The 11497-nt window shown below is 36.6% G+C and overlaps 2 protein-coding genes and 1 pseudogene across 3 annotated transcripts; 1 reads left to right on the top strand and 2 right to left on the bottom strand.

Moving 5' to 3' along the window:
• Nucleotides 1-1919: 1919 nt before the first annotated feature.
• Nucleotides 1920-2006, top strand: B0H65DRAFT_t155 (annotated as a pseudogene). The gene has a single exon. The product of its transcript is annotated as a tRNA-OTHER (tRNA).
• Nucleotides 2007-7077: 5071 nt separating this feature from the next.
• B0H65DRAFT_538405 (uncharacterized protein) lies at nt 7078-8388 on the bottom strand (the record flags this gene model as incomplete). The annotated part of the gene is made up of 3 exons (XM_062829091.1): nt 7923-8388; nt 7580-7751; nt 7078-7097 (listed from the first exon to the last, which is right to left on the bottom strand). The coding sequence occupies exons 1-3, from the start codon at nt 8367-8369 to the stop codon at nt 7078-7080; spliced, it is 639 nt and encodes a 212-aa protein (XP_062682796.1). The 5' UTR covers nt 8370-8388.
• Nucleotides 8389-9729: 1341 nt separating this feature from the next.
• On the bottom strand, nt 9730-11270 carry B0H65DRAFT_461192 (uncharacterized protein). The gene is made up of 3 exons (XM_062826587.1): nt 11025-11270; nt 10275-10952; nt 9730-10188 (listed from the first exon to the last, which is right to left on the bottom strand). Exons 1-3 carry the CDS (start codon nt 11263-11265, stop codon nt 9860-9862), a joined length of 1248 nt encoding a protein of 415 aa, XP_062682797.1. The 5' UTR covers nt 11266-11270; the 3' UTR covers nt 9730-9859.
• Between the last annotated feature and the right edge of the window lie 227 nt (nt 11271-11497).

Here is an 11497-nt window from a genome sequence, read left to right on the forward strand (position 1 = left end):
AAGTATTGGATTTAGTAAATAAAATAAACCTCCGGCCTATTAATTTGGAACGTAGTAAATAATTATATTAATCCAACAGGGAAAGTAAATAGTAATCTACAAAGGAAACCTTAATTTCAATTTATTTAATAATATAATGCGTAATTACCCTATAATTTACCGGGGAATTAACGTTATATATATATTCCCCTTTAGCCCTAGTTAAGCTCTATTTAATTAATAATTTAAGAAGAATTATTTAATATTAAGAAATACACTATAAGTATTAGCGGTTAGCCTATTAATTTAGAATGTAATTAATAGTTATATTAATTTAACGAAGGGAACGTAGGGACGGAAAAAAGACCGTTATTAAATAAAATAAATAAATATTTTAAGGATTTCAATCCCGGTTTAATTAACGAATAAAGTGAAGAATATAATACTTAATTTAATTAAGGACCGGCTATCCCAGACCCGGGTTTATCGAGAGGTAGGGTAAGAACTGGGAAAATTAAGGATCCTACTAAATAAGCTTCTAAATAACGCAATTTATTTTATTATTTTAATTAATATTTATATCTCTAGAATTAACTTTTAACCCTTATTTTAATCGATACCGTACTATTAGGTTTTTCCTCGTAGAATTCTTTTCCAAAAAATAGTAATTTCTTAACGGAAAGCGCATCCTAATCCCTATATTATACTTTAAAAAATTCCGAACCCCGGAGAGCGTAGGAAGGTAATTCCCTCATATTATTAGGCTAGCGGCTTACGAATTACTACCTAAAAGCATAAGGAGGAAAGCCTACTAGTACGCTATTAAATTAGCGCCTTTAATTTACTGGTAAAATAAAATCAAATTATTTTATTATTACCTTTTAATTAGATTTAATTCTCATTACTATATTGTTTACCTTTTTCTTTTTTATTCCTATTATTCTTATTATTATTCTTCTTATCGTTAAATAATTAATTAGTAGCGCCCTTTTAGAAGCTAGAATATAAAATTCAACTCTTTTTATTAAGCCTTCTTTTTAATCTATTATTTATTATATTATTTACTTTAGTCCTAACTATTTTATATCCTTAGTTTTATTCCTTATTCCAATCAATTAGTGTTGGCTATTCCTCAATTATTATATCCTCCGAAGTAATAAACATAGTCCTTAATTTCTTCCGTATTAATTCGGAAGTTTATTCTTCTTCTTATTGTTGTTATTCTTCTTGTTATTATTATTCTTCTTATTATTATTCTTCTTATTATTATTCTTCTTATTATTATTCTTCTTATTATTATTCTTCTTATTATTCTTCTTACTCTATACCACTAAAAATTACTAGATAATATAGTCCTTGCCCTCTTCTCTACCCAATTTATAATAAAAATAGAAAATTATCCTCTACTATCTTCTTTATTTTTATAATCTCCATCCTTCCACTTCTTAGGGTTATAAATTAGGCCAAGCCGACAATAGTCTAAAATAACTACTATAGGACTAATATTATCGTCGTCGGATTCTTCGCTAGCATTTCCTTTTATATTAAGAAAAAAACTCACTTCTCTACTACCTTCCCTATTATTCCCATCCTTACTACTACTAATAAAAAGATATTACCTCTATTATTATCTTTACTACCTTTGCTATCTCTACCGTTTTTATTAACCTTGTAATAATTAATAAAGTTATCAAACGGTTTTATTAAAGACTTTGGGACCTATATCCGTTTTTCCGTATCTTCGAAGAATAAAAGCTACTTACCCTCTTTAAACTTTTTTCAAAGCTTTAAGGGTAAAAAACCGTTCGGAATACCCTTAACTTCGAAATATTATTCGAAAATTAACTAAACTATTCTACCGTATTTTCCTATTACTGTATTCTTTTTTATCTTCTTATAAACTTTGTAATCTTCTTTTAAAGGTTTTAATATTAATTATTGGGGGGATAGCTTAATTGGGAAGATCTGAGCTTAGTTCACCTTCGGTTTCATCCGAAAGGTCGTAGGTTCGAATCCCCCTCCCCTCTCTTTCATCCGATTTTTCGGATCAAATTTCTTCCCAACTTTCCTCTCTAAATAAGCGTTAAAAATATAGAGGGCCCGCTCTGGTCCAAACCTTAGTAATACGTATTGGGTACGTATAAAATTCATCCCTACTCGAAGAAACGGCCTCTTTCTCCGCTCTAACCAATAGGGTTTTAAAATTGGAACCCTACCTCCAAAATCTATTCCGGAGCTACAATACTAACTCGGCATCAAATCCAAAACCTATACGACGATTATAATAATTAACTAATTATATTATCTCTTACTAATCCCATCCTATATAAATATATATATATAAATAACCGATAGAGGTTAATCGGCGAAAAATTCTAACGAATAAAACCCCTCCCCTCTACCCTTATACTTTAAAAATAGGATGAAGAACTACCCAACGAAGACTCGGCACTGAAGCGCTGGGTGGGGGGGGGTGGGGTTTTAGAATTAATTAATTAGAAGTAATAAAGTCTACTGGGATGGAATATAACGATAAAAAAAGACGATAAATAACAAAGTAACCAAAATCTCCTCCGTGCGTAACGCGGTAAGGCGGCGCATTAGGCGCGGGGGCTAGGGTTAGGGGTGGAAATAGGGTAGCTAGGGGTTTTCATCCGTTATACGGTTTTTCCTCTAGATTAAGAAAGGAAGTAGTACCGTATACCTACTAGATAAAACTATAGTATAGTTTAGCATAATAAAACAATATATAATATTAGTTCTTATATTTTTACTATAGTTCTATATTATTTTTTGTATTCCTTCTCTGTTTATTTTTCTTTAAACTTATTGTTTACTTCCCGGATCCGTAGAATAAATACGTTATCGATTATATTACCAAATAACTTTAGTTTCCTTCTAAAAAATCTTCTTTAACTATATTAATAAAACGGCTATTTTTATTTTTAATAAATCTATTTATAAAATTCTTATATAAAGAGCCTTTATAAAGATAGGCTTTTAAATTATTAAATTACTCTAATAAATCCTTAATAGACTAATTAAATTTTTAAAGGGTTTGATTAATTTTAGGAACGAGCTTCTTTAATAATTTTATAATTTCTATAGCTTTAATCTAACGTTCTAGGTTAAATTATATTTTATGCTACTGAAGAATATATATCTTCTATATCTCCCGTTAAAATTTATTTAGGATTATTTTGGGATTAATAGGCTAAAGCCCTATATTTTCAAAGCTTTGTATAATATAGCCCTTAGAAAAAGCATTTCCGAATATCCTTTAAAGATATCACAGGGCTAGCCTACAATGTACTTGCACTATACTAACTGCATATATACTATACCAGAGCTAGTACTATAGCCTAAAGCTATACACTTACGCACTAGTTATATATTCTAGTTACGTGCAATCTCATATACGCGCGTACTGATTGGCCTACTTAGGCTCTCGCTTATATAACTAATCCTCTACGCACACTTCTCTTTCTTTCCTTCGTATAATAACGTATATTTTACCCTACCCCTAATAATACCCTTTTACCCCATAATAATTTATTATACTATATTATTACGCTACCTGTATTTATTTAAGGGAAGAACGATTACAATTAATTGCCAATCGTTGTAACGTCGTTAATTTAATATTACCGATTCGAATTAATTAAAATTGGATACTAGAGTAATTAAAATCCTGTATCGCAATTCTTAGCTTCGAATTAAATAATTACTAAACCGAATATTGCTATTAAATAGTTCGTACTCTCTTTTCCCTTCTACCTACCTAGTATATTAATTTAATGATTAATATCTAATATCGTTTTATATACTCCCCTAATAAGTGATATTTTTTTTACTATTATTATAATCGGCGCTCTTGCTACTCTAAACCCAGCTAATTAAAAATATTATTCTGACGTTACTTAAACTTTCGAAGCCTTTAATAATTAAATAATTTAAATCGATATCATTACCAAATACGTATTACTTTTATTTAACTTCCCGTCTTCTAAATACTTTTTAAAGCCTACGACCGCCTCCTCTATAATAATATCGTCGCCGCCTATATTCAAATATAAAAAGTATAAAAAAAGTTCGCTACTTCCAAAATTAAATTCGTTATTGTATTATGTAATATTAAGCGCCGCAATAGTAATATTATTATAATTTAAATTCAAACCTTCCTCTATACGCAAAAAATAATTAAGAATTATAATAAAGCTATTAATAATTTCCATAACAACTACGCTATCGAATTCAAAACTATATATAATATTTACTCTAATATTATTAATACCCTTAATAATAATATTATCGCCTTAAAATAAGAATTCGCTAATTTCCGCGCCAATTCTAAGAAGGCATACAAGAAACAACGTAACAAATATTTAAAATATATTAACGACCTATATTAATATTTTATTACCACCTCCAAGGCCGAATCCGTCCCTAAACCCAAAACCGCTATCCCGTCCCTACCTCCTAAAAATCCTAATAATAATAACCTCTAACGATAATAGCGGCTATAAATCAGTATCGCGTATTATTACATCTCCTACTTTCGACGGTAAAAGTAGTTTTATTGAATATATTATTAAGTATTACGCTTAACGCTTCCGCGTTAAATTAATTTAAATTAATAAACCAAAAGTTTTTATTACCGAACATACTAAATTTTTATTAATCGTACACTTTATTAAAAACCTTCCCTTCGAAGTTATCGAGACTGAATTCAATAAAGTTTTTATTAATAAGCCTACTAAATAAAGTATAACCTTCGAATTGCTTAATAAATTCAATAAAAAATATAATAATATCGATATCTTTATACATTCTTATTATAAATTGGAAAAATTAAAAATAATTAAAGGAATAAAGTAGCAAAAATTTGAAGAAAAATTCACCCTCCTTATTAATTATTACAATTTCGATAATAATATAAAAGTTTACTACTTTCGCTAAAAGATTAATAAGCGGGTCCGTATTACCTTTACTTACTAAAACGATTAGCCTGCTAATAATAAATATAAAGAGTAGTTTACTAAGGCCTACAAGTTAATTAAGAATTCAAAGAATAAAAATTAGTGTAAGAAGAACGCTAATCCTTTTTATAAGATTAGTACTACCGCCGGTATTTCTAACCCCCCTACTTCTAAAGCTAATATTAATTAAAGTGGTAATGCTATAGATTTTAATGCTATATTTACTTCTGATATCTAACTCTCTCGTATAATCGATAATAAAACTTTTAAATTCCGTATAAAAAATGGAATATATATTCGCTATAGTAAGAAAGGCTATTTCTCAGCCGAATACCGCTTTTATATTAATTTTAAAAAGGAAATTAAACCTTTTAACTATAATAAAAATAAAAATAAAAATAAGAATAGTAATAATAATAATAATAACAATAGTAATAATAATAATAATAACAATAGTAATAATAATAGTAATTAATAATCTACTTAGGGTTAATATAGTTATAATCAATAGCGTCCTTATAATGGCGGCGGCTATTAAATTAATATTATAAATACCGTTCCTACTATAAGTATAGTAATAGGCACTCTAATTCCCAGTACCCTTAACCTCGGCGGTTACTACTACCTAATCCCCATTTACTAGCCTAATTTCGTTAGCCCTATTATAAGCGACGAGCATAATTTTATTTAAAGTTAGGGAAATATATAACCTCCTAACTAAATTATATTTAAAAATACTAATTTATAAGACAAGGAGGATGATAGGGGCCTATCCCTATATAATTAAATATTGTAAAGATAAATAAATCTTTAATTAATAATTATTATAAATACTCTAATTTATTAAATCTTTTTATCCTCCTATTCTATAGACTACGTAAATTATACTATTCTACTCTCGTTAATAGCGGCTATACTACTCTTCATTTTATTGACTAATATTTTATTTATTATTACTAACTCTCTTATTTTATATTAACAACCCTTCAATTTCTTTATTTCGCCAACGGCTATACTAAAAGTAATATTACCTACTGTTCTAAATTAATAATATAGGTAAACGTTTATTACGAAATAATCGACCTATTTATCCATAATTTAATAAAATATAACCCTATTATTTAAAGCTATCTTTAATTAATTTATTACGCGCCCGGCATTGATTAGCCTAATAATTCCCTCTCCTTCGGCCCCACTTACGAATAATATAATTATTTCCTTTATAGAATTTCAATTTACCTTCGTTATATTCCGCTAGCTAAATAGTACGTACCTCCTATTAAAGTAGTTAATACGTATCCTACGTACCGGAAACCTTCTTACGAAAAAATCCTTAACGAAGGGGAACAAAAATTATTATAATCGGAAACTATATGTCGCTTTTTAATTTTAACGATTATAAGGAAACTTATTCGTTAATAATTTAATTACTTTAAAAACCGGGTAACTAACCGATTAGGAATTACACCTATTAGCAAAACTTTTAATGATCTAAATTAAATATTTATATTCGCCGCTATACTGTTTTAAGCTAGCCCCCGCATTTCTCTAATTCCTTATTAAGTAGTTAGAGGGGTCCGTATTAATAATATTAATTACTATATACCAATAAAATTCTATAGTATCCCTAAAGGTCCTATCGACCTTAATAATATTAAAGAATTATCCGTACTGAATTTTAATTAACTAACCGAAAAATATAAATTATGAATTATCTATATAATTCGAACTAATATAGAAGAAAATATTAAGAAAATAGTTAAAACGGATAAAGTAAAGGAGGAGGAAAGAGCTTTAAACCCTAGTAACGTCGGTAATAATTGAAAAAAAATATAATAAAAGAAGTATTGTAAGGGAGAAATTAAAAGTATAAGCGATTCTTTAATAATAATTTCTATTGTTAAATCGACGCCCTAGTTAGTAAAGGAAATAAGACCGCGCTACAAGTAGTAAAGGTAATTAACTCTATCTATTTTACTAGTAAAAACGAAAACTTCCCCTACTATAAAAGAATTATTAATAATTACTTTATAATTAATAATATCTTTATTAATAAAATTATATTAAAAAATATTACTAAGTTCTACGAAACGGCTAATAAAACCCCTGAAACTGACGCCTAAATCCAAACGAACCTACCTAAATAATATTAATAGTATATTAATACCTTTCGATAGAAAGGTTTTAAAATCCTGCTCCCAAACTAGTCCTACGATTTAAAACTCGAACTCTGCCTAAGAACCATATACCTAGTAACCTATAACCAACCTTTTAACTCTAACGAATTAAATATTATTAGAAAATAAATCAAAATTAATAAGAAACACTATAATCCTAAAAGGGTAGGTTTAGTTTAGGGTGTTATAGTAAAATAGTTATTATAATAATAGGTATACAAATTAGTATAGCGGATTGGCAAAGAAAAGAGGAAGAGAATATTAGTTCAATTATTTTTTTTAGTCAAGTACTAGTCTATTTATATTGTTACAAAGTTAGAAGGTAGGGTTTTGCCCTATTTGGGCTGCATTTTTGCTGTCCGGTTGGGTTTTGGTATGTCCGGTGGTTTTGGTACCAATTCTGTGGAGTAGAGTTGGGGAACAGACAGGAACTGTCAGCCTTACCAACGGGTAAAACCCTCTTCATTCCTCTAGACTTTTCCTTTTGCGTGGTCCTGCACGAGCGAAGCTCACTTCCCCTCCAAGAGGTCCACGGTGCAGTTCCGTTGCAGCAGAGTTGGGAAAACAGACAGAGCACTGACCTCCAATCCTCAACGGGTACCTTCGGAGTTCCTTCCTATCAAGCTGCGGAGTTAATCTGAGCATACCCGCTATCCCGTTCAGCAACCATCAATTTCGGCGACGACAAGGGCATCACAGCCTCGAAAGGCTCTTTCTCCAAAGACAGACCTCGACGCGCCATCCACTCCCTCCTCTCCACCTCGCAAAACGCCCCTCTTCTTCTTACCCTTCTCACCATTCTTCCTCTCGATGGCATCAGTCCTCCTACCATCAAGGGCATCTCTTCCTCATCTTCATCGTCGAAAAGCGTGAACAGAGCCCATCGAACAAATTCCTCCCACCGAATATTGCACATCTCCCAAGTGCTGCACAATTCTTCTGGTCCCTTGCTCGATTGCCCTCGTGTAACCCAGAAGAATCTGCCAGATAGTTCACAGAGTCGGATGATGCTCCAACAGGCGACTTCAAGGGGTAGTACCCAGGCGAGGTAGTATAGAGCAAATAGGGCGACGAGGAGAATTTTGAGATTCGTGTGAACGGCGGCAAAGAGGAAGAACAGAATGAAGCGGGTCCATTGCTTCTTTTCCCAGTAGTTGTCCGGAATGTGGGAGACGGCTCGGATGTCCCTGTCGTGGTTGAAGCCCATCATGACACCTATGAGTCTGGCAGGCATAGTGATGGAGAGGTGTGGGTAATTTTTTCGAGATGATTGTCTCGGGTGTTAGAATTGTGAAGGGAGAAGATGTTGTTAGATTGGTGTTGGTGGAGGGGAAAGTAGGAAACGAAGGAGAAAACAAGATCAAAAAGATAAATACCCAACACCATCGCTGTCTATCAATGGCGGACCGGCATGTGGCTTTCCATACATTTGCGTCTCCTAAGCAGAGTAAAAAGTGCATGCTTACACAGATGGCTCGGTGGCTGGCGGACCGTGAGATGGTACGGAGGTGCATGTTCGGGCTCCAAAACTCAAAAATGGTCATGAATGAAGAAGGTCTTGAAGTCCGTTGTTTTATTCCGCTCACATGGCTTTGAGGAGCAGCCTAGTAAGCCGGCAAGGTCTTCTAGCACTGACAACAAACACTGATGTCACGAAGCAGGACGTGCAATGCCCAATGGGAACGAAAGACCAGCAAAAAAAAAAAAAAAGAAAGAAAGATGGATCGTAATTCTTTTTGCCAAACAAAACTCGAATGCAGCACGCATTACATAACGAATGTCACGGAGTTGCCCCGTGACAACTGATGTTAATATCTTTCATTGAACCCGAGTTGACAAGAACGAGCAAGGATGGTCGTTGTCGACGATGGACCCACAGTTCAACGACATGGACAAGGGTAGTCCTTACGCGAACGCAAATAAGCTAAATAATGCCAAGATCTGGTGATAGCTTCATTGTCATCATCCGCTTTAGGTATCTAGATGGCATCCACAAGAAAACAAAGCAGTTGTTCATCGATCACCATGGCAAAAATAAAACCAAAAAGTGCAAAAAAAAGAGGACAAGAGCAGGGATCGAACAGCTGACGTCACGACGTAGTGGAAGGGAGTAGAAGAGCCCTATTTGCGTAGCCCGAAGACGCCACCATAGCCGTTACTTCCACTGGAAGAGCCTGGTCTGTTAGGGGCGAGTCCACCATTTAAGGTGAACAAGCCCGCCAGGGGTTCCTGTAGCCCGTGGTTGCGCAACCCCCCACAGGTCGGGTTTTTAGGCTCAGCGCACCACACCGCTCGACCACACTGCCACTTGTCTGTTAGTTGAATACTTGTCAACCTGAGGTCCTTTATCAACCCCCTTCAAAGGCCAGTTTGCTGGCTGGCTGTGCCTTGGCGCCCATTCACCGGCAATCCTGTCCCGGCTGCCCTGGTTTCCGTTTCTCCTCTTCGTTACCACCACAGAAACAAGGAGCGTCGCCTTTTCACCTACGTCAGGTCATCTTGGGTTTTGCACCCGAGCAACACTTCCTGATTTTCCTCGATTCAACCATGCACGAGAGGTTGGTAGGTATGTACTGACTCGATTTCAATCCTATGTACAATGGAAGCTAACACCTCAGGCAGACAGACATAGTCTTCCCATGACCTTGTCGCCGCCACGGCCCTTCCGCATCACCATCACCCATTCCGTTCTTTCCGACCACCCCCAGTCTTTCATCAACGACATCAGAAGAAAGTGCCAGTAAACGCACTCTTAACCGCCTGCGCAACCAACATCTGGATCTGCACACCCGGATGGTAGTTGTTAAACCACAAACAGCTCACGCCGTCCTCATTGAAGCAAGTAGCATCGGGCGCTCCATACGCCGTCGGGTTCTTGATGGCCGTCTCAAAGGGCGCCACGGTATCGACGACTTTGCTGGTGGCATCGCAGTTGACCTCGAGGAAGGCTTCCATCCTGGAGGCCAGGAGGGAGTTGTACTTGGCGATGGCGACCTTTTGGGTAGCGACGGTGGTGGCACCCTCGCCGATCATCAGGGGGGTGTAGTAGATGGCTGTTGTTGCGATGGGTTGTTAGCAACTGACATTGTCTAGGTCCCAGAACGCTGAACGAGAGAAGAAAAGAAAGAAAAGGACTCACGAGCAGCACCCAAAAGCGCGAACGTTCTCACACCACTATCATACAACACCTGCAACCTCCCAAAATAACTATCCATGATCTGTCCATACAACGCATCCGTCTCCGATTCGCCCAACCACCAACTATTGCCCACATCATTGACACCAATCCAGACCGCAACAAGACTATTCTCGCTGTTCCACGGCGCATAAACCGGACGGCTGGCAATGCTCCCGCTGAACTGGGCGACTTGGTCGACGAAGCTCAGCACGGTGGGCGCGAACGGCGTGACGAGCGAGGCGTTGGTGGTGGCTCCACCCGAGGCGAAGTTGTAGGAGAGCGTGAGCGAGGTGTTGAGCTGAGAGGCCAGGAAGCCGACCCAGTTGAGCCCGCCCGAGGCGGTCCAGCCGGGAAGGGCAGGGTTGCCGAGAGGGTTGGAGGACGAGGGCTTGGAGCCGTTGATGTCGAAGCCAGTTTGGGAGTAGGAGTCGCCGAAGGAGATGAAGTATTTGACGGCGGTGGCGGAGGGGGCGGGCACGGAGCTGGAGCTAGTAGACTTGATGCTGGAGCTGGACGACTTGATGGAGGTTGACAAGGTCGTGCTGGCTTTGCTGGTGGTTGTGGGAGTAGCAGAGACGGTGACGAGCTTGGAGCTGGTGGTGACGACCGCGGCGGAGGTCGGCTGAGGGACGCATTGGTCTGGAAGTTGGTGGTCAGTAATTGTGACGGCTTGAGGAACTGAAGAGTGGCCGAATTGGAGGCGTCACCTACAGTAATAGTCGTTATACGACGTGCAAGTAGCTACCGAAGTGCAAGCCGAGCCGGCAGACTGCCATCCAACACCACCACATTGTTCCCACAGGGGAATATCAGCAGCGACAGCTAGCGCTGGGGCTAGAGCCATGAGGCCGAGTTTGAGAGCTGCCATGGTGGATCGTGGAGTTGGTCCTGGGGAGAGAATAGCACGCAGGATGATCGACAAGTCAAAGACGACAAAGACATGAGAAATCATCGTCAAGATATACATTATTGCACATGCATCACAGATCTGGACCGGAACAATGGGTATGGTACTCCTCTCTTTGCTAAGCTGAGATGGTGTAAGATGATTGGCGGAGTAATCAAGAAGACAGGGGTCTGAGTGGACCATTCGACCATCCGGAAATGCAGGAACGCGGAGGGAAAGGTTGCGTTCGACCGCCAACTGGCCAGCCAGGAATCCCTACCCGAACAGCCGCCGTTAG

This window comes from Neurospora tetraspora (assembly GCF_033439725.1).
Source record: "Neurospora tetraspora strain CBS 560.94 chromosome Unknown B0H65scaffold_3, whole genome shotgun sequence".
Classification (NCBI taxonomy): Eukaryota; Fungi; Ascomycota; class Sordariomycetes; order Sordariales; family Sordariaceae; genus Neurospora; species Neurospora tetraspora.

What these genes read in the sequence shown, in the direction of transcription:
- B0H65DRAFT_461192 (XM_062826587.1), bottom strand. Translation starts at nt 11,265, where the DNA reads ATGATTTCTCATGTCTTTGTCGTCTTTGACTTGTCGATCATCCTGCGT. An exon ending in GTCGTATAACGACTATTACT is followed by an intron (nt 10,953 to 11,024) that starts GTAGGTGACGCC and finishes ACCAACTTCCAG; the next exon opens with ACCAATGCGTCCCTCAGCCG. An exon ending in CGCGCTTTTGGGTGCTGCTC is followed by an intron (nt 10,189 to 10,274) that starts GTGAGTCCTTTT and finishes TCGCAACAACAG; the next exon opens with CCATCTACTACACCCCCCTG.